This window comes from Hemicordylus capensis, chromosome 4 (assembly GCF_027244095.1).
Source record: "Hemicordylus capensis ecotype Gifberg chromosome 4, rHemCap1.1.pri, whole genome shotgun sequence".
Classification (NCBI taxonomy): Eukaryota; Metazoa; Chordata; class Lepidosauria; order Squamata; family Cordylidae; genus Hemicordylus; species Hemicordylus capensis.
The window spans coordinates 32,817,954-32,840,257 of NC_069660.1; the positions used below are offsets into that span (position 1 = coordinate 32,817,954).

General features: G+C 42.0%; 1 protein-coding gene and 1 long non-coding RNA gene across 11 annotated transcripts in view; one reads left to right on the top strand and one right to left on the bottom strand.

Annotated features, from left to right (window-relative positions):
• Positions 1–22,304, bottom strand: part of EYA2 (EYA transcriptional coactivator and phosphatase 2) — a 210,011-nt gene that overhangs the window by 36,910 nt on the left and 150,797 nt on the right. For all 10 annotated transcript variants that reach the window (XM_053247346.1, XM_053247336.1, XM_053247340.1 and 7 more), the window contains 2 exons: positions 19,003–19,127; positions 18,264–18,347 (listed from right to left, as the gene is read on the bottom strand). In XM_053247346.1, coding sequence (XP_053103321.1) covers positions 18,264–18,347; positions 19,003–19,127 — 209 coding nt within the window. The remainder of the gene's footprint in view (positions 1–18,263; positions 18,348–19,002; positions 19,128–22,304) is intronic.
• LOC128323714 (uncharacterized) overlaps positions 6,922–22,304 on the top strand; it is a 57,754-nt gene continuing 42,371 nt past the window's right edge. The window contains exons 1-2 of the long non-coding RNA XR_008306440.1: positions 6,922–7,054; positions 7,923–8,081. This is a non-coding gene — a long non-coding RNA (uncharacterized LOC128323714). The remainder of the gene's footprint in view (positions 7,055–7,922; positions 8,082–22,304) is intronic.

A 22,304-nucleotide genomic window follows, 5' to 3' on the forward strand; every position in this document is an offset into this window, starting at 1 on the left:
GCACATATGAGTAACAAAATGTAAATAAACACAGCTGAACCAGGAAGAAGATGGAAGGTTTTCTCATTAAAGAAATAAAATAAACAGATGTCCTTAAGCACTTTGGCTTATGTTTGTCAAAGGAATGGAGAACTCTTACATGTCTGAACAGCAGCAGCAGCGGTGCATACATATTAGGCCAATTCTCAAACAAAGCAAAGAAGATATGTCACTCTGAATTAGCTAATAGAGCTCAAGGGGGAAGTGTATATTTGATTTGAACCTTAGCAAACCAAGCAAGTAGATTTGAACCTCTACAATTAGTTTCTAACTGCTAGGTAATAAAACAAGTTTTTTACTCCATAGTGCAGGGTGTTGTAAAAGGGCAGATTTAGCTACAAGAAGCATGAATCAACATCACAGCTGATTACATTTCTATGGAATTTCAAATAAGCCATAATCTGAGAGAAAGGAGCACGACTGTTCTAAGCATGTTACTCTGGAAAAGACAATTTAAATGTTTTAATATGCCATCCAGTTACATATTGATCTTTGATTCAGCTTCTCCTTGACTTTCGGACTATTTGAACTTGACTGTTTGAGTTTGGCCAGGTCAGTCCAAAACAAATAGGAAATCATCCACGATTTGATTCTGGATGAAGGAGCTGATCTTGCATTTCAGAGCAGAGACCTGGTCAGGGGAGGCTAGTGGCCCAGTCTGGTCCCAGCTTCTCCCAGCAGGATACTCTGTGGTGGAGCAGGTGAGAGAATGTGGGCGAGTTGCTGAGCTGATAGATTTGGTTACAGGGTTGGCACTGGAGTTGCCCAGTTGGTGGTGAGCGACTTCAATGTTCACTAAATGACTGGATTGTCAGGAGCATCTCAGGAGTTCATCGACCATGAAAACTATGGGCCTATCCGAAGTGGTCTCTGGACCAATGCAAGCTGCTGGTCACATGATCAGTTTAGTCATTTTCTCTGATCAGGGTGGTGTTCCATGGATGGGGGCTCCTGTTATTTTCACATTGTCATGGATGGACCGCCATCTGGTTAAGGTAGGACTTGCAACCACAACCCACTTCTACAGGGATGAAGGACCCATTAGGTTGGTCCACCCAAGAAGGTTATTGGATTCCAAGAAGGCTTGGAAGGGTTTCGAGCTGGCTCTGCCAATAATTGTGTCGATGTTCTGGTGCCAACTTGGAATAACCAACTCACTATAGCAGTAGACACAATGGTTCCTAAGTGTCCTCTCCAACCTGCTTCAAAATTAACCCCGTGGTATTTGGAAGAATGACAGGAGCTGAAGCAGCGAAGTAGACAACAAGAGCACAAATAGAAAATGACTCAACTCGAATCCCACAGAGCACATCTGAAGATCTATGCTCTGGCAATACGCACAATAAAGAAGCAATTGTTTTCTACCTGAATTACATGCACAAGTTCATGTCCAGTTGAGTTGTCTAGGGTTGTGAGAGGGCTAGTATGAGCCCCCTCCCCCTTGAATCCAAATTTGGAACATCGGTTCCAAACCGATGAACCATTGGTTACACGCTGTGATGCTTTTAATGATTTTTGAAGACAAAATCTCACGTGTTCGTGTCGAACTAGATTTTAAAATCAGGGCTGAGTCTGTTAGGGAGGTTTCCAGCAATTCCTCTTATTATACATCCTCATACATCCTTATACATCCTCAGGAGTCACAAATTGAAAGTGATCCAGTCTGATGTGATCAGACTGGATCACTTTCAATTTGTGACTCCTGAGGATGTGGACAAGCTGTTTCGGACTGTGCATTCTACCACCTGCTCTCTTGACCAACTTGATTTATTTTCTCTAACTATCAGATTATCTGAGAGGGTCTGGTAAACATCATAAATGCTTCTCTGAGGGAGGGTAGGATTTCTCCTTGTTTTCAGGAGACTATCATTAGACCATACTTGAAAAACTTACATTGGACACCTCAGGCTACCATAGGCACATCTCTAATCTCCCATGGTTGGTCAAGGTAATTGAGAGGATGGTGGCCTCTCAGCTCCAGACAGTCCTGGAGGAAACCGATTATCTTAGACCCATTTCAAACTGGCTTTCTATGGGGTTGAGACTGCCTTGGTCAGCCTGATGGATGATCTCCTATTAGGTATTGACAGAGGGATTGTGACTCAGCTGATCCTTTTGGATCTCTTGGTGGCTTTCGATACCATTGACCATGGTATCTTTCTGGGTCATCTGAGGGAGGTGGAATTAGGTGGCACTGTTCTACAGTGGTTCCGTTCCAACCTCTCAGGTAGATTTCTAGATGGTGTCACTTGGAGCCTGTTGCTCTGTAAAGTGAGAGTTACTGTACAGAGTTCCACAAGGCTACCTACTGTCCCAAATGCTTTTAAACATCTACATGAAACTGCTGAGAGCGCTCATCAGGTGGTTTGTTGCAGGGTGTTATCAATGTACTGATGACACCCAAATCTATTTATCCCTATCAACTTCATCAGGAAATGGCATAACTTCCCCAAATGCCTGGCTGGAGGTGATAATGGGCTGGATGAGGGGAAAACTGAAGTTGAATCCAAATAAGACAGAAGTACTGACTGGGTGGGGGTGGGGGGTTACAACCAAGAGATGGTTTGGATCTGCCTGTTCTGGATGGGGTTACACTTCCCTTGAAAGATCAGGTACATAGCTTGGGAGTGCTCCTGGATCCCAAACTCTCCCTGGTTTCTCAGGTTGAGGCAGTGGCCAGGAGCGCTTTTTATCAGCTTTGGTTTTATAGGTAAGTGCTGGTCATTATAGGTCTTTATAGGTAAGTGCTGGTCATACCTATAAAGCCCTAAATGACTTGAGTCCAGGGTACTTAAGAGATTGACTTCTTTGTCATGAACCCAGTCACTATAAGATCATCTGGGGAGGTCTGGTTACGGTTGCCGCCAGCGTGTCTGGTGGTGACTCTGGGTTGGGCCTTCTTTGTGGCTTCCCAAGGGCTTTGGAATGCACCCCATCAAAATAAGAGCTTCTCCATCTCTGATTCTCTTAAGACACACCTGTTTAATTGTTTTACTCTGTGAATTGTTTTTAATTGTTTTTATTCTGTGAAAGTGTTTTAATTGTTTATTTTATTTTTATATTGTATACACCATCTAGAGATAGATATATCAGGCAGTATATAAATAGGATGGATGGACAGATATTAATAATATTATACAGCAGACTAGTCAGTTCTTTCCTGCTGACATGAAAAGGACGTCATATGGGCTTTATGAGACATCAGGACATCACTGTAGCTGCTGGAATGCAAGTATATGGAGTTCTTACAAATGTATGTTCACCAAATGGTAAAGCTACAAGAGAGAAGCCTAAAGTGTGCTCCAGTGATATGTGCATTTATTTGTCCTAGATGGAGAATGGCTCCTTTTAATTTATTGCTAATATGGTAGCAATTTGCCACCAAATTTCATGCCACAGACATGAAATCCTGGATAATATTCTAGAATATTGCACCTCGCACTATACAGAAGAGACAGATATAGTGCCAATCTTTGGCAGCTGAATCTGCTTCTCAATAGAGCAGAAGTCTAAAGGGTGTTGAAAAGATCAGATATTCATAATGAAAGCCCTATTCACACTCAGAGCCTATATAGAAGTAGTTCATGCTTGATTAGCCAGCTGTATTAAATGTTAATGTGTGTTTCCCCCCTTCCATGTGTTCTAATGGTGGTAAGGCTTCCTCACATTTCCCATGGAATTGGATGGTCATCTTTATTAATGATCCATGACTGGTAATGTTGAGTGGGGAAGGTATTCATTCCCCTGATATACAGTTTCATGGCTACAGTAATCTGTTAAGGAACAGCTAGTCTTCCCTGCTTTTTCTCAACAGTTTTCAGATTTTAGAGTACCAAGCATTTATTTTTGAAAGATTTAAATACTTGCAGTTTTTGTGAGGTATTTTGTTTGTCCTTTATCCTGTGGGTGATACTATACTATCACTCAGAACAAACTGAAAACACCTATAGGTCTGATTCATATGTCCTCCAAACTATGACATCCAAACTATGCTTAGCACCTAGTCTCTAAACCATATATTTGAAACTATGTTTGAAGAAGGTTTGCATATCATGGTCGGGAAGCTCAGTAATGTGATTTGAGCTTCTGAACTCCATCGTCTCCCTCCTATACAGTACATAGGGTCCCCTCATCCATTTTCTGACTCTCTCTCACCATAGGGCTGGTTCATATGTACTGCAAAACTTTGGTTAAAGTCGGGCTTTCTGAGTGTCATCTCTGAATCTCAGGAGTATGTGCTTCCTCCTCCTAACCCTGCACAAACATCCACTTCCACTCTAGGTCACAGTAAACTGAGACTGGTTGAACCCACTGATATTGGTTTATGGTAAAGTTACCATCTCCCCAGATTTCTGGGTATTTACTGGATTTTAAGCATGTGCCCCAATATGTTAGTCCAACAGGTTGCCCAGATTCCCAGCTTTCATTAAAATAATAATAATAATTTAAAAAGCTAAGTTCTAGTCCTTGTAGAAGTGGAGTTAAGGAGCAAAACGTGTAGTCACTATTCTATACAATTGCTGAACTTAGAGGCAGATGAAGCACAGGAGGCTGGTTGGGAGAGGTTCACAATACGTAGGAAGCAGGGAAGTCACAGTCACAGAATGTTGCAAATCAGAGTTTTATTGTCCCAGCCAATAAGCCATGGATATTGCTCTCAATGGAGTTGAGATGCCTGTTCTGCTTAATGGTTTTGGCGTAAAGTATATAATGTTCCTTTTCAAGGCACCTTACATGGTCTGCAGTGCTCAGCTCTGTTAAATCCCATTATAGAGCAGTGAAAGTCCTATGTGCATAACAATCTAAAGCTCTCCATGCACTCTACACTTGAAAACTGCAATCCTATGCATGTTTAGGAATAATCCCTTTTGAACTTGATGGGACTTACTTCCAAGTAAACAGACATAGGATTTTACTGCACATCTGTGTGTGTAATAGGGTGTTTCTAAACAATTTCAGTGGCCCACATATTGTGAAGGTTTACGTTAGCATATCTGATCAGCCCATGTTGCTACGACCACCTTAGGAAGCATTGGCAGTCTTGTGCAAGAGCATGCCCACACTTCAGGAATGTAACATACATTGCAAACAACACAAGTTGCACTTCCACTTTATGCTCTTGTGCAAAACTGCTGGCACTTCCTTAGATGTTGACCAATAAGATGTTGACCAATAAGAAACGCTGGAATGTAAGCCTCAGCAGCATGTGAACATTTTGAGTGAGAACTTTAAGGTTTTTTAACCAATAATATTAGAGAAGGCATTTTCAGTGGTGGCACCCCCTTTATGTAATAGCCTCCCCAGTGAGGCATCGTAACTTTGTTCTTTTAGATGCATCTGGTTCCTTTCTGTTCACTCAGGCCTTTTAATACAGGTTTTTAGAAGGTTTTTAAAATGTTTTTGTATTTTATTGTAACTTTCTGTTTTGTTTTGTGTATTAATTGAGGTAGTTTTGATGGTGGTTGTTTTATTGTGAGCCGCCCAGAGAACATGAGGCGACTAACTACGTTGTTGTTGGTTTTATTTATTAGAAAATTTTAAAATGTGTTTAGAACATAAGCAGACCATCATGTTTAGAGCAACAGTCCACCAAATACCTCTGAAGCTCAGAACCAAGGCCCAGTTTGCCCTGGCATTACATAAGGACATAAGAACAGCCCTGCTGAATCAGGCGCATGGCCCATCTAGGATGTGAAACATCCTGTTTCACACAGTGGCCCACCATTCTCTGATATGATTCTGAATATGAAGGTTCCTTTGGCTATTATGGCTAACAGCTGTTGTATAATCTTTTCAAAAGTCACCCAAGTCAGTGGCATATCTTCTAGTATTTTCCTTCTCGAGTTTTGGCTTCTTATTATGTGTTGATATGAAATAACAGGCTATACATGGTAATCTGAGAACTCTATTTGTCACAATAGTGTATAATTTTATAATGGAAATGCACAGTAAGAAAGATATAACCGAGCTGCTTTAGTAAATCAAGGTTTTGTGACCTAACTTGAAGAAAAGCTTCAAGCCATTTGTAATTGGTTATGTTTTCAGAGCAGATATGTTCTTTCACTATAGTTACACATCACAAGCCTGGTCCTCCAAACCATGGTTAGTTACACTTCACAAGCCTGGGGAAATGTTGCAGAATTCATATGTTTCTTCTCTCTCATGCACTATCCATTGGTTCCTGGTTTTCTCTAACCATAATTTGCTGTGACATCCCATTTGGCAAGCTGTGGATAACCCCTTGCCTCCTATTATTGGTCCATGGTTTGGAGTGGATTTGTGAATCATGGTTTGCTGATTCTGATGTCACAGAAATAATGGGCTGGTTGAAACTATGGAGGCTTTGTTAAAGCCAGGCTCCACATGACATCGCTACGCCTCAGGAGCATGCACTTCCCCTCCTGTAAATGCATGAGCATCTGGTTCCTCTCTACATTACAGTAAACAAAGTTCAGTTGCGACATCCAAACCCACCAATCATGGTTTATTTTAATCTGCTTAACTCAAATAAGCCAATGTCAGTAATTTACTTCAACTTAAGTACAGCTCTTGGCTTATTTGAGTTAAGCAGGCTACCATGAACTAGAATTGCCAGATTCAAGCTCTCCAAATTCAGGCACCCTAATTTGTAAATTAGCTTGCAAATAATTTTCATATGCAAATTATGTGAATTACCTGATGCACTGTCCAGTTTCCTTGTATTTGCTCTGGATATCTACCAACAATAGTTGGGGAGGATCTCTTTACCTTGACTTGAACATTAAACACGCAGACTTTTTATCCCAACACTTTCCAATATACAAATTCAGTTTTAATCTTGTCTAATTAGCTGTGTGTAATACTGTCATGGATTCCTCATTAACTGCAAACTACCACCCCAAACAGAAAAGCGAAAAAGGAGACCGAGTCTCATGGTTTTGTGAAAACTTTAACTAGCCTAATGCATTTCAGCTGAGGGCAAAGGTTCAGGGACAAAGGTTCGATTGTGAAAAGGTCTCTTGGAAACACCACAAATGTAAGTAGTCATGAGCTTTACATGTTATTGATCTTATATTGTTCCAAATGTGTCTTTTAAGTGGTTTAATTGTAATTTTAAAAAATGTTATTTTAGTTTGCCCCTGAAGGTGACCTCGGCCAAAATGCGTTGGGCTAATAAAGGTTTCACAGTACTGTGAGACTTTGTCTCCTTTTCCGCTTTTCAATAGGGCTGGGCCTGCCTCCTGCCCCCTCGTGGCCAATCAGAGGGTGGCTGCTGATGTCATGAGGTTTTCCCTTCTCCTGGCAGTGCAGTGCATTGTGGGAAGGTTCTTCCAATTCTCACAGGACTTCCCTGCTCCAAGCTTGCTGCTGCAGTGCTTGTGTGTACGCTAGGCTTGCAGAGCCCAATGGAGGCTCTGCTGGTGTGTTCAGCATGGGGTAATTCTTCCCACCCCCAGATAATTGTACAGCTCTAACTTCTAGCATTCATTATTAAGGTTTTCAGACTATGGAAAATGTTTCCTACTACAATAATGCACCGGAGCTACAACAGCTTTATAATTAGGGCATCTGTGGAAAATCCAGGTTTAGAATACCATTGACACAATTTCAGCACAGCATTCCCAGCTTCAATTTCCTGACTTTCCTACAAAAGTCTTCTAAGGTCTTTATAAAGATTATCATCCGGAAAGGCAACCTTTCTGCACATGCAGTGTCAACAAAAAGCAACCTTGACATTTCCTTCTCATTAAATTTTGTGCAGTGGGGAGGGACTGCAATGACTGTATAGTCCACAGAGTTGTGGACCCTTCAAGAATCCCAGAATCTGGAGATTTTGCTTGATAACAACCTCACTTATTATTTCATTTATTAAAATATGATTATTTTGCTTTTCCTCTCAATAGAGGGCCCAAAGCTGCTCACAAATTAAAACCACCAACAAAAATAATAAAACAGCAGCAGCAAAATCAAAACCAAAGCAAGGACTGAAGCAGCAGTCGTGTTTCATTGGAACAAGGGCCAGGTGGACCAACAGAATGAACAAATAACTGCAGCAGACAAATGTTAGTATATGTTTTCAACACTAATTGCACTGATAAGTCAATTGAAGCTTGTAGCCCTAAGCAAATGATAACTGCATTTTAAAAATATGCAGTACAGTCGACAAACTGAATACAACACGCATACACAAACGCTCCCACTGATCTTGTGAAGCAACTGTGTTCAAAATGGATTAATGGTCAGGTCTACTGCTGACAGACTGATCTGCAATCATGATATGTGATCATTATTTTTAGCGCCCCCCCCCCTTCCCAATTTTTGTAAGTGGCTATTTGCAAATTTCATAAAACTAGTTCTGTTAGTCTATCAGAGCAAAACAGAAGAGTGCTGTGTGGCACCTTAAAAGACTATTTGTGGCATAAGCCAGGGCTCTGAAACTCAGGCCCCCAGCCATTGTTGGACTACAGCTCCCATCATCCTCAGCCACAATGGCTGTAGACCACTGAAAACCCCCAGGCTAGGCTGATTTTTTTTGGCCACTCGGCTTTTTAAAAAAAGTATTACTATACAACTTAGGTGAATGGACAGGGCTCTAGCCTTAGCCCTGCACAAAACCTATGTGCCCCACCTCTTGGCCCACTCTGGGTTTCCACTCCTGGAATAGAACCTGTCAGTTTTTGATTTCATTCAGTGTCACATGCAAAGGTTGCAGGTATATGATCTTTGTCCGATTTCCTGATTTGTTAACGAATTATGGCTCGTACAAACCACCATTTACCACATTAGGTCAAAACGGGAAACCATAATTTTGCGTTATGTCTGAACTGAGCCTTTTAGTCTGTACTGTTTTTATGCCCTTTAGACATTTTTCTGTTTCTCTGCAATCTCAATGCAACTTGAAATATGTTGAAACTGTGTGCCCGTAAAACATCTGAAATGTTAATTGAGTAACAAATTCCAGAATTGTCGTGGAAACTGATCCTAGAATATAGTTCAGGGCAATACATTGTAGGGAACTGAAATTGGCATCCTTAATCTAAAGAGGTAAAAGCTATTCTTTCAGCTTGCGATGGTGTTTGTCTCTCCCAAACATAATCATAACTTTGCTCTAATTGTGCTCCAAGCTGTCTTATTCTGCTGCCATCCTCCACCTTCTAAGTACTAAAAGCCAGGATTAGCATTGTGTATTTTCATGCTTTATCACACCTGTTGTCACCTGAAAGCCACAAAGGAAAAAAGAGAAAAACCTGGAACAATAACGTCGAGGTACATCTGGTGTTCACAGGCCTCTGCTGACCTCAGTTGTCCAGAGATTTGGTTTTAATCTATACAGGTTTTTTGACAGTGGAATTAATGCCTGTCATGTGTGATTAATGAAGGATTATGTTGCAAGATTTGCATGGGAAACCAACTGACTACAAAGAGGATCAGAGCTAAGGCTACTAGTATTACTCCAACTTGGCCACAATTGGCCAAATGAAGGTGAGCTCATGCAATTGATTGTAGCAGGAAAAATCCATTATGACCTTTCAATGTCATCCTCTTGCGACTGTACCCCAAGAATTATATTTCACCATCTGTCATGAAATCTTAGTGTCTTACAGTCTTTTACAAGGTAGTATTGAGACAGAACTGGTTGTCTTTGACACTTATCTTTACATTGTCATTCGCACTATGCTATATTTTTATGTTTTAAGAATTTGTCTAAAGAGATATTCTTTTCATTAAGCTTTCTTTAATGGGCTTCTGCATTCTCTCCTTACTAATGGCAGTTTCTAAGCATAGCTGAGAAAGTTCTGCTCCAAATTAGGTTTGCCTAGTGTGTCAAAGAGCAGCATTTTCTGTTATAGCCCTAGTTCTTTCAACATTCTGCCCAATGAAGTCTCCATGTGCCTGAATTTACTAATTCCCAGAATGTACATAAAATGTTTCTATTACAGAAAGCTTTCCCACACCCTCTGATTTTCCAAATTGCACTGAGGAGGCTAGACCAGCAATCGCCCCAGCCCCGAACCCTGGGGACAGACGCCTCACAGCTGGGATTCCTCGAGGGGTTCCCTGCAGGGCCTGCACTCCCTGGGGCAGCACCCTAATCTGAACCCAGTCTGCTTCCAAGCAGCATCGAGTCAACTTGCTCTCTTTGACCTCTCCAAGGTTCTGCAGACGTGACCTGCCTCACCTTGCAAGCGACCCAGACAGGACAGTCAGGCCCTGTAAGATGACTTTATGGGAGACTGCTTGGGAACCCTATTTAACCAAGGTTTGTTCAGATCAGATTAATGTTCATGTTACGAGCCCTTCAGTAGCACTGGGGAGGCAGGAATTCATACTTGGGAAGGGGAGGGCTTAGCGCTGTAGTAGCTCTAGTCCCATGCTCTTATGTCCTTTTGTTCCCGTATACTGGCAAGGGACAGAGTTAACCTTAGTGATGAGGAATAGCCTGTCCAGGGAGAATCCAGAGACTAAAAGCAATTAGGAGAACACGCTGGAGGTGGTGAGCATATATAGCCACTGAGCACAGAGCCTGAGAGAAGAAGTAGGGAGAACTCCAAGAAGTTCACACTGGAAGGCAATTTAAAACAACACAGAGTCAAGAGGTACAGCAGCTAGCAATGTGCCTGCAAATGTTATAACAGACATCATCATCCAAAAATGCTAGCAGACATGCTTGCTATGGAGAGTAGTCGTCACACCTTAGTCAGATCTCTGTGAAATGGTGGCCAATGTCCTGATTATTGATGTGCTTGTGGAAGGATGTTGTATAGACAAGCTCTGCTATATTGGGAGCTTGCATGCCAGACTGGTGTAATGTGTTAGCTTAAGGATACTAGTCTGAGGGCTACAGGCCACCTCCAGCCTCAGAGGCAGGATGCCTCTGAATACCAGCTACAGGGGTGTAACAGTGGACAGAGGGCATGTCCTCAGCTCCTGCCTGTAGGCATCCAGAGGCATCTGGTGGGCCACTGTGTGAAAGAGGATATTGGACTAGATGGGCCTTGGGCCTGATCCAGCAGGGTTATTCTTATGTTCTTAAGGATGTTGCACAAAGGAAGGGATGTTGCACAAAGGAAGGGATGTCTATTGCCCGAGCAGAAGATGCTGACAGATGCACAACTCTTATTGAGCAACCTTGTCTACGTCCTGGAGAAGTCTTCATTAGCTGCTGTGCGACATCATGGAGCACTGCATGCAACTCCGCAACCTTCTTGAACAAGAGCAATCTTGTTAGTTGCACAAGTGCATTGTTAGTCAGAATGTCAGCCAATGATCTAGCATGTGTGCATGCCTCAAGGATCCTTTCCAGGAGAAAGAAGGGCAAACTCTCTTTCCTAATCTGACAATATCCTGCTGTTGCTCTTTGCAGATATGGAGTTACACCTGCCAAAGAACAGTAGCAAAATATTCATGAGTAGATCTGCTGGCTGGGAAGGCCTCAGCCTCTTGCTTAAAATGGAGCTCTCCCCAGCCAGCAGATATACTGCAAGCCTTTGCAAACTGGCTGGCAAGGGTGAGGAGAAGCTCTGTTTCAAAACAGCATACTCAACTTCTGTTGCTTTTAACAGCTCTCCCCAGGTGGCAGATATGTAAAGGATGGCTCTATTTCAAGTGAAGGCTGGAATTCTCCCAGCCTGCAGATCTGAGGCTTCACACGGTATCTATTAAATCCTTTATATTTATTTATTTTATTTAACATATTTTTATACCACCCAAAACTTACGTCTCTGGGCAGTTTACAACAAAAACAAAAAGTTAAAACATTAGTTGAAACAAATAAATGACAAATTAAAACATTGGTTAAAATAAATTACAACAAAAAGTTAAAACATTGTAAGAATTTAAAACCTTAAAACAGTATTTTAAAATGAAGTTAAAACTATTAAAATGGCATTTAATTAAAAGCCTAGGTGAACCAATGTGTCTTTAAAGATTTTTTAAAAATTGTCAGAGATGGGGAAGCTCTTATTTCAGCAGGGAGTGCATTCCAAAGCATCGGGGCAGCAACTGAGAAGGCCCATCCCCGAGTAGCCACCAGACGAGCCGGTGGCAGCTGCAGACGGACCTCTCCTGATGATCTCAATAGGTGGTGGGGTTCATGCCAAAGAAGATATTCTCTTAAATACACAGGGTCCAAGCCGTTTAGGGCTTTATAGGTTATAACCAGCACCTTGTGTTTTGCCCGGAAACCTATATGAAACTTATCGGAAGCTTATATGAAAAGTTTGTTCCTCAATGAAATGCATACTTTCCCTGCAACCAACCCCACTCAAGTTCTGTTTCTAATAGCATCAGTTGTTGCCAGGATACATTCTGGGAAACAAGCTGTTGTGAACACATCTGGAGAACAACGGTGCTTCCTGTGTTACTTTGAGCGGTTTGTACAGTCTGCTCATAAGAAGGTAATTGTCTGGATAGGTCCTAAATCCTCAGGTTCGCCTAACATCGAAAATAAACTCACAGATTAACTTTAAAGGCAGCAGTTGTAATCAGAAGTTCAATCACAAGGAAAATAAAATTTCCTTGCAAGATCATGAAATGCTGCATGAGAATGAGAAAAGCTCACAATCTTGGAAAAAAGAAATGCAAACACAAAGGAGACACCAGCAGTGTCTCTCCATGCTAAGAAAAGAGGGCAACCACTTCAAAAGGTGCCTCTTTACTATTCAAGATATTAATAAAGACCTTGACAAGATTATTAGCTTTGCCATCAGAAAAGTCCTCCAGAGCCATCAGGAATCCATAAACCTGCAGGGGCAGACAATCTTAATTGGTCCTCTACTCTCGTGAAGCTTTGAGGTTGCAACAAGTCTTAACTCTATTAGGAAGTGATCTGTCCAAGACAAAGGAATGATGTTCACCTCCACTCCTTTCCGCAGTAAACATTAGGTCAAGAGTATGCTCCACTTGGGAAGGAATGCCACTATCAGATGGGACAAGGCTATGGTTGCTATGGCAGTTATGAACACCTGAGCTGTATCTGGGAATGGAGCTCTGGCATGAACGGTGAAATCACCCAACCAACACTAAAACCTGGAAGATCAATACCATACCAAAGACCACTCCGGCCAGCTCAGGCAGAGAGACAGTTGGCCAGCAGGGTGTGCAGTCCATGAACAGAATTCCTATCTTGTCCTGAACATCCAGGTTTGAGGACAGGCACTCAAACCCCGATGACTGCTGGAAGGGACACCTAGATAGGGGATGGATTCAAGATAGACTATTAGGATTCCAGCTCCCCAGTCTTAGTCAAGGCTACTGCAGTATCCTGCAACCTGGAAAACAAAGCTGAGAGAGGACAATCCCCTCCAGCTTGTCCAGGTAGATCTTGGCGCTACACACCAGGTCAGCTATTAAACCAGATTAAAACCTGGATTATTAGAAGTTTATTATTCACTGGTCTGGCATTCAACAACAGCCCCTTCAGACTGCAGGGCTTGCCAACAGCATTATCAAGGTCCCCCAAGCAGGAATGGCTACTACTTGGTGAACCCCCTGCCATTTCCTGTAATGGCCAGCCTGAATCCCATCACCACATCTGTCTTAGCCCATCACCATATCAATAGTGATGCCCCCCCCCACTCCTGCCTTTCATCCAAGAGAAATAAATAACCGGTAAGTTCCTAGACACCCTGACATGGCTAGAACCATGACACTGACACAACTCCTATAACACAAAAGGGAAGGAGGAGGAAGAAAGAGACAAAAACACCTTTCTAATCCTTAAAAAAAAAGACCAAGAGAAGTCCCAGAATAACAGAATTTGGGTCAAGGTCCGGTTCCTCCTATCAATTCATCAAAAAACTAATCCTTGGGTTGAGCTCCCATCTTCAACACAGGGGGCGAAGAGGTACTCCCTATACCCTTACAGCAAAGGTTTTTGCTAGGCTCTTGAATTTCAATGGTTTTGGAATTGTCTTCTCATCCTTCCCTCAGACCTGATGCATGGAGATCCCCCCTCCCTCCACTTACAAGGCAATTGCAGTACTAACCTGTCCTGGTAAAATCCTATTGAGGCTTCTCAGGGCTACTGTACCTTTAATTAGAAGTGGTCTTCTTGTGGCTCCTGCCCCTGTTTTTTGTGGTATTACTGATAAATTGCTCCTTAGTCAGTAAACTCTTGCTCCCTATAGGGGAGTGGGCCTGGAATTGAGATTTCCTTTTATGTTTTCTTTTCTTCAGTTGCCAAATAGCACTTTTTTCCAGTTGAAAAGGGGGGGGGGGAGAGGAAACCATGGCATGCAGTTCATTATTTCTATGAATTACAGCAATTCATCTCCCATGCCCTTTCCCCCATGAGGTACAGGAGCTGCCTAATTAAGTGGCAAATCATCCATAATGCTGCATCCATAATGGTACAGAAACCATAATAAGGAAGCTACTAATTTAAGCTGCAAGGGATCTGTGTTAAACTGGATTTACTTCTGACTAAATATTACATATTAGATATTTAATATAATACATTTATATTAAATCTTGATCACAGGGACAGGCAATGTCAGATAGTATTATGCTTATATATTAAGTCCTATTCAGACATGATGATGTATGAGTACAGATGTCTGTATACAGGTACATATTTTTGTGCAAATAACTGCACTTGCATTCAATTAAAAATGAATCTGGGTACAGGCCCCTCAAATGTATGGTACAGATAGGAAGCATACTGCTGTCTCTATGTTTAACATAAAGTGACTAACTGTACCTAACTGTAAGGAGAGGAAAGCTGGTCTTGTGGTAGCAAGCATGACTTGTCCCCTTAGCCAAGCAGGGTCCGCCCTGGTTGCATATGAATGTGAGACTAGAAGTGTGAGCACTGTAAGAGATTCCCGTTAGGGGGATGAGGCCACTCTGGGAAGAGCATCTAGGAACCTAGTTCCTTCCCTGGCCTCTCCAAGATAGGGCTGAGAAAGATTCCTGCTTGCAACCTTGGAAAAGCCACTGCCAGTCTGTGAAGGCAATACTGAGCTAGATAGACCAATGATCTGACTCCTATGTGGCAGCTTCCTATGTTCTTCCCTGTGTACACACATACATTGTATGAATGTTCAACATAATGTCTGAACAGGGCTATAGTGTCATGCACAGGGGTGTAGCAAGGTTGGAGTGGGCCTAGAGACAAGATTTTAAAATGCCCTCCTCCCCCCACATCCTAAATTATTTTTTTAAAGGTTTTGTAAATTGTGGAGGATGCAAGTCATTTAATGGTACTAGAGAAAGACATGCTGCTCTGGTAGCTCCAGGTCTTAACACTCACATCCATTTCGGAGGATGAATACAACCAAAGGAAGCCCAGGTGGGTGCGCAGCTGGCGGAGTCAGTCATGTGATTTGCTTCTGGGGGGCCCCCCAAGGCAGGGGGCCCCCAGACAACTGTCTCCCCTTGCCCCCTGGTCATGCAGAACCAATTCTGCTTCCAGCTGATTACGGAAAAACAGCAGCTCGGGGGCATTTAAAGATCCTAGTACTGAAGCAACTGGAGCTCTGAACAAATTTATGCCTTCAGTCACATATGCTCTTTTTTCACAGGAAGATAGTAGAAGCCTTCCAAACACTTCAGTGGGTTTCTGAATCACAAAGTTTTACATATTTCTACATGTGGATAACTCTAAAGGAGGACAATAAATCTATCTTGCTAATTACACATATGGCTTGTTATAACTATCATAAAACAAGCCCAGCTGGTAGAGTCATAAAATGATGTCAAATCATATTCCTGCAGCAGCAGCAGCAGCAGCATTCAAAGCTGTTCCAACAGCTGCCAAATTGATCATTCCATTCTAATAAACAGCAGATACACTCTTTCCACTCTGTATTAAAATGCTTAAGCATCCTGCAGCATAAAGCAATTTTTAAAACAATTATTTTATTTTGTTTTATTTTCAACAAATGCAGCACATGTGTAAAAACTGTGCAGCAGTGGAAAAGAACAAACAATAAAAACTTGAATATAAGTCAGAAATTAAGAGCATTTGAGGTTATACGCAAGTCCAGTGTTAAGAAGAGATTGTCAGTTGCTGAGCGTGAGAGTACAACTTTATAGGAGACAACTGAAAACAAAATTCAAGAAATATCATTCCAAAATTTGATTTGAGTGGATGGAGGTTTACAAACTGATATCCTTTATTGACATATTCAATAAATGGAAACCACATTTCCAAAAACTTGTTTTGTTTTGTTACTCCTCTACCTGATTTGACGTGTTAGCTTTTCGGAAAATGTTATCTTCCAGAACCAATTTTGAATGCATAGACCCTTTGAGGATTTCCAGTGTTTAGCTACCTCTATCTTGTTATTAGATCTTTATAAGGTATATCTTTGTGAGTACTTTTGTAAATTAATAAAAGTGCTAACACTGGGTCAGGCTGAAACTGAGCTGGACTATTTCAGAAATTATATGAAAAATGTGCTGCCAATAGCCTTTTATGTATGGGCAAGCCCACCATAAATGAAGGAGAGTACCTCTGTTTTTACATCCCCGCTAACAAAATGGGGAAGACATTTTGGTGATGTAGTGCATCTTGACTGGAGTAAGATGCCATCTATGTATAACCTTTAATGTTGCCTCCCTTATCTGGGCAGATGCGTTTCTAAGTTGTTTCAGCCAAATTGCTTCCCATTCATTATCTTCAAGAGAGGTCCCTAAATCAGTTCTCCACGTTGCTTTTCGCCCTCCTGAGGAACCACAGGATTCAGAGATGAGGGTATTTGTATATAAACAAGGCTATCCCCCTTGTTTTGTTAGTTGGTGAGATGCACAAGTTTTCATAGATAGTCAAAGATCTAGTAGTCTCTCCTTTCTATAGCAACTTGGATGCAAAGGACTGGATTTGAATTTTCTGCATCCAAGTAGCTTGGTTGCCAATCAGCATAGTATCAAGTTTAACTTCTGATATTGGCTTTCCTTTTTCAATAATGTTGCTCAGTCTGTAAATCCCTTTTGATGCCCACTTCTTATATTGTTGACATTTGCTTGGGTCTGCAAACACAGGGTGATCTAAAATAAGGAAGAGTGGTGCCAAAGCAATTTTGAACTTATTTGTCATTATCAGTAAAAGGAAAGAATGTTGTACAAACAAAGACCCCTTTAGAGCCCTGTGGTAGTCTACTCAGGCTGCTACTCTGGAGCTTGCAAAGAAATCTACCGTACTCAGTACTGCTCTGGAGCTTGCAAAGAAGAAACATCTGTGAATTTGTGCTCCTGGGCAGCTGCTTCTGCTACTTGCAGATAAGTTTTTTGATTAAATGTTGGTAAGGGTCATGGAAGTTAAACAGTTTCGAAACTGGTTTACATATGCTTGTGATGTAGACATGCCCTTTGTAATGCTGAAAGAGTGAGTGAGTGAGAGTAAAACCTGCTTTTTGCAAAACGCTTTGAACTGTTCTGCAATTCATGCATCCAGTATCTCTGCCTGCCTTTGCTAGTTCTATAAATAATTTGCAATAATTTGGGACTTGGGGAAGCCTGATACAAGCCGGTATTCAAGGCTACAGGCATACAAGCCTGTATTTGAACTAAATTACTTACTATATATATAAAATAATAAATATATATTGTATTAATATAATACATTTGTTGCAGGACTGTACCACATCTAATTCAGATAGAGGAGTGAGTATAAAAATGTCCCTGTACATGCAGAATTATGTACAGTGAGAAGCATTCTAGCTTAGCATTTTCCATGATGTTAATTCTGAATTTTCAGGGAGATTTGTTTTTTTTAATACACTGTGAAGAGGCAAACATTCCATCCGCACACACTGTTTGAAGTGGTACGGTCCAGCAACAGATGCATCACATTAGGCTGCTGTGTTGTGTCTTCTAATCTAAATAGAGATTATTTGACAAAAGCTGTTAAATACAATACAAAACAGCCTAGCGGAAAAATATATAGCATCTCAACTAGACAAGAGTTTTTCCATCATGTCTGCTGAATAAAATGCTGCTTTTTAAAAAAGAAGAAGAGAAAAGCTTTAACACAAAAAACAGCCCACTGTCCTATCTAACATGAGGTGGAACAATAGTCTCTTCTGAGAAGTTCAGGCTTTGGGTAAGGTGACGCAACGTTAATTAAGTTTTCACATGTTTGAGGGAAATGCCACTAGACTTATATTAAATATGTTCTGAAGAAAATGAGCAACATCTGTCTAAAATGCTGTGCATGAGCTCTTACAATCCCCTAAGTGTTTGGGGTGGACAAACAATAATGGGGGTGGCGGGGAGACACGCAGAGATGAATTCAACAGTACCTTCCCATATCTGGATGCAAAGGTTCCCGTGAGTAAGGAGTGAAAAATAATTATTGTCTCGTCCAAGTCCCACACAAACACACGCTGTGAAAGACAAGAGGGGTGGGAAAAGAAAGAAATCATACCAATTGCTTGAAAGAGTTTATTCATTTGGAATTACATAACTACAGGTTAAGTATCCCTTATCCGGACTGCTTGGGACCAGAAGTGTTCCAGATTTCGGATTTTTCCAGACAAAGGAATATTTGCATAATGAGATATCTTGGGTATGGGATCCAGCGTGCCAAAACAGACACCAACAGAGCAGGCGCCAAACTGAGCAGTAGGGATGTGCACGGACCACGGAGGTGCAGTCCGACACTGGGGAGGGTGGCTCTTTAAAGGCAGGGGGGTTGTACTTACCCCTCCCGCACCTTTCCCCCTCCCGCGCTCCATTTCTTAGTGAAAATTTCGGGATGGCAGCATTCCTCCCTGCCGCCCCTGCCCCCTTGTTGACTGGTAAAAGCGGAAGTAACTTCCGTGCATGCGCCTGCTGCGATGCACGCACACGCGCTATGCAGTGTGTGCAGCGTGCACACAACATGTGACATGTGCAGTGTGTATGTGTGGCACGTGCGTGCGTCAGCGGCGGGCGCATGCGCGGAAGTTACTTCCGCTTTTACCAGTCAACAAGGGGGCAGGGGCGGCAGGGAGGAACGCTGCCACCCTGGGGAAGGTAGAGAATGTCTAGTACTCTTACTTCAATTTCGGTGTCAGCTGCTGGGGAGGGATCATTACTCCTTTTTGATCGGCCTCGTAGTTTTCCATCAGTCCCTCTGTGCTGCCTGTCTGTTTCTGTGTCTTTTACAGGTGTTGTGTACTCTCCTTTGGGGATAAAACAATTTTGATGAAAAGGATTATTATGGTTATACATTATTATACATTATGGTTCTTGTAACCACTACAGAAGAGCATCCAACTTGTCAAGGTACTGGCTTCTCTGGTAATAAGAACAGCTACAGCCTTGTTTGATAAAGCCTTTGCTTCCTTCTCCATTGAGGGGGAAATTTAGTGAATATGGTCTCTAACAGTTACATACACAAGATATTTTCAAGGGATTTGTAAGTGGCACTTCTACATTCTTAGCAATAGCAATAGCACTTACATTTATATACCGCTTTATAGCCGGAGCTCTCTAAGCGGTTTACAATGATTTAGCATATTGCCCCCAACATTCTGGGTACTCATTTTACCGACCTCGGAAGGATGGAAGGCTGAGTCAACCTTGAGCCCCTGGTCAGGATCAAACTTGTAACCTTCTGGTTACAGGGCGGCAGTTTTACCACTGCACCACCAGGGGCTCTTAGCCACCAGACATTCTTAGCCTTTGTCCAATCTAATCTCAGTTTGAAACAGCCATATTTATGTTTATTTTTAGGTCCAATAACAAGGATTCAATGGGCAGTTTCACATGGTACACAGCAAGTTCGGTTGCTGCAAATCACCGATTCCCGATGAGCACATGTTTCCAGCGTGAGCTGTAGTCTAGTTCCTCTGCCGCACTTCCCACTACCACCCAACTCCAAATCTTGGTCCCAGATGTCAGGTGTCTTTGTGCAAGTGAAGATGTTTGCACAAGAGTGGTCTGGATATCAGCCACAGTTTATGATAAAATTTTACAATTTTATAAATTTAAAAGTTGGAAAGGAAGTGAAAAGACAGAGAGGCAACAGGAAATAAAGGGGATGAGGGGTGGTCTTGAGGGTGAATCTCCATGTCCAATAGGTATGACAGGTTTGGAGTTATTTGCCTGTTAGTAGGCAAAGGTCTCATCAGTGTAGGCTGTCCATATGCTTTGATAACTGAGTTTAAATATTGTCATAGCATACAAATTTGATTCTGGTTTTTATCATATGCTTATGTGTCACCTGTCCCACAATAAGTGGTGAAGAACAGGTGCATATATCCCTGAAGCTCATTCTGCTACTTTTATTCTATCTATCTATCTGTCTGTCTATCTATCTATCTATCTATCATATTTATATACCACCTGATACGTGCATCTCTAGGTGGTGTACACAATTTAAAACGCAACAAATATAAAACAGATTAAAAACAATTAAACAATTTCACAGAATAAAAAGTTAAAACAATCTCATAAGATAAAAACAAATTAAATAGTTAATTTCAGTTAAAAGCCTGAGAAAACAGGTGTTTCTTGAGGGTCTTCCTAAAAGCAAACAGAGAAGGAGATGATGATGATGATTTATTCGATTTCTATACCGCCATTCCAAAAATAGCTCAGGGTGGTTTACACAGAGAAATAATAAATAAATAAGATGGATCTCTGCCCCCAAAGGGCTCACGATCTAAAAAGAAACATAAGACAGACACCAGCAACAGTCACTGGAGGTACTGTGCTGGGGGTGGATAGGACCGGTTACTTTCCCCTTGCTAAATAAAGAGAATCACCATGTTAAAAGGTGCATCTTTGCCAAGTTAGCAGGAGTGCTCTTATTTCAACAGGGAGCATACTCCAAAGCCCTGCGGCAGCCACAGAAAAGGCCCAGTCCCAAGTTACCACCAAATGAGCCAGTGGCAACCAGAACTGGAACTCTCCAAATGATCTTAATAGGCAACAGGGTTCATGGCAGAGAAGGCACTCTCAAATACCATTGACCCAAGCCATTAAGGGCTTTATAGGCAATAACAAGTACTTTGTTTTTCCCTTGGAAACATACTGGCAACCAGTGCAGTTCTTTTAAAATCGGTGTTGTATGGTCCCTTCAGGTTGTCCCAGAGACTAGTCTGGCTGCCATGTTCTGTACATATTATACTTTCCAGACGACATTCAAAGGCAACCCCATGTAGAGTGCATTACAGTAGTCAAGCTTGGAGGTTACCAGCATATATACCATTGTTTTAAGGTCATTTATGTCCAGATGTGGGCGTAGCTGACATTTCAGCCAAAGCTGATAAAAAGCGCTCCTGGCCACACTGCCTCAACCTGAGAAATCAGAGAGTTTTGGATCTGGGAGCACTCCCAAGTTACATACCTGATCTTTCAGGGGGAGTGTATCCCCATTTGGAACAGACAGATCTATACCATCTCTCAGGTTCTCACCCCCCCCCAGTCAATAAAGGTAAGGTAAAGTGTGCTGTCAAGTTGATTTCGACTCCTGGCACCCACAGAGCCCTGTTGTTGTTTTTTCGTAGAATACAGGAGGGGTTTGCCATTGCCTCCTACCACGCAGTATGAGATGATGCCTTTCAGCATCTTCCTATATCCCTGCTGCCCGATATAGTACCAGTGGGAATTTGAACTGGCAACCTTCTGCTTGTTAGTCAAGTATTTCCCTGCTGCACCTTCGTCTTATTTGGATTCAACTTCAGTTTGTTATCCCCCATCCAGCCTATTACCACCTCCAAGCAGGCATTTAGGGAAGTTATGCCATTTCATGATGGGGTCCATATGGAGAAATAGATCTGGATGTCATCAGCATATTGATAGCACCCTGCACCAAACCTCCTGATGATCTCTCTCAGAGGTTTCATGTATATGTTAAAAAGCATTGGAGACATTATGGAGCCTTGTTGAACTCCATACTTCTTTAGTTCTTGCTTTGAAGAACACTGGTCCCCAAGCAACACCATCTGGAACCTACCACAAAGGTAGGAATGGAACCACTGTAAAACAGTGCCACCCAATCCCACCTCCCTCAGATGATTCAGAAGAAAACCTGAGTTGATGGTATCAAAAGCTGCCAATATATCCAAAAGTATCAGCATAGTCACACTCCCTCTGTTGACAGCCAATTGGAGATCATCCACCAGGCCAACCATAGCAATCTCAACCACATAGCTCGCTCGAAAGCCAGTTTGAAATGGGTCTAGACAATCTGTATCATCCCAAACTGCCTGGAGCTGAGAGGCTACCACCCTCTCAATCACCTTGCCCAAACATGGAAGCAGGTTTGTAATTAGCTAGCTCTGAGGGATCCCATACAGATTTCTTCAAATAAGGTCTAATAATAACCAACTTAAGACAATGTTTCTCCCTCA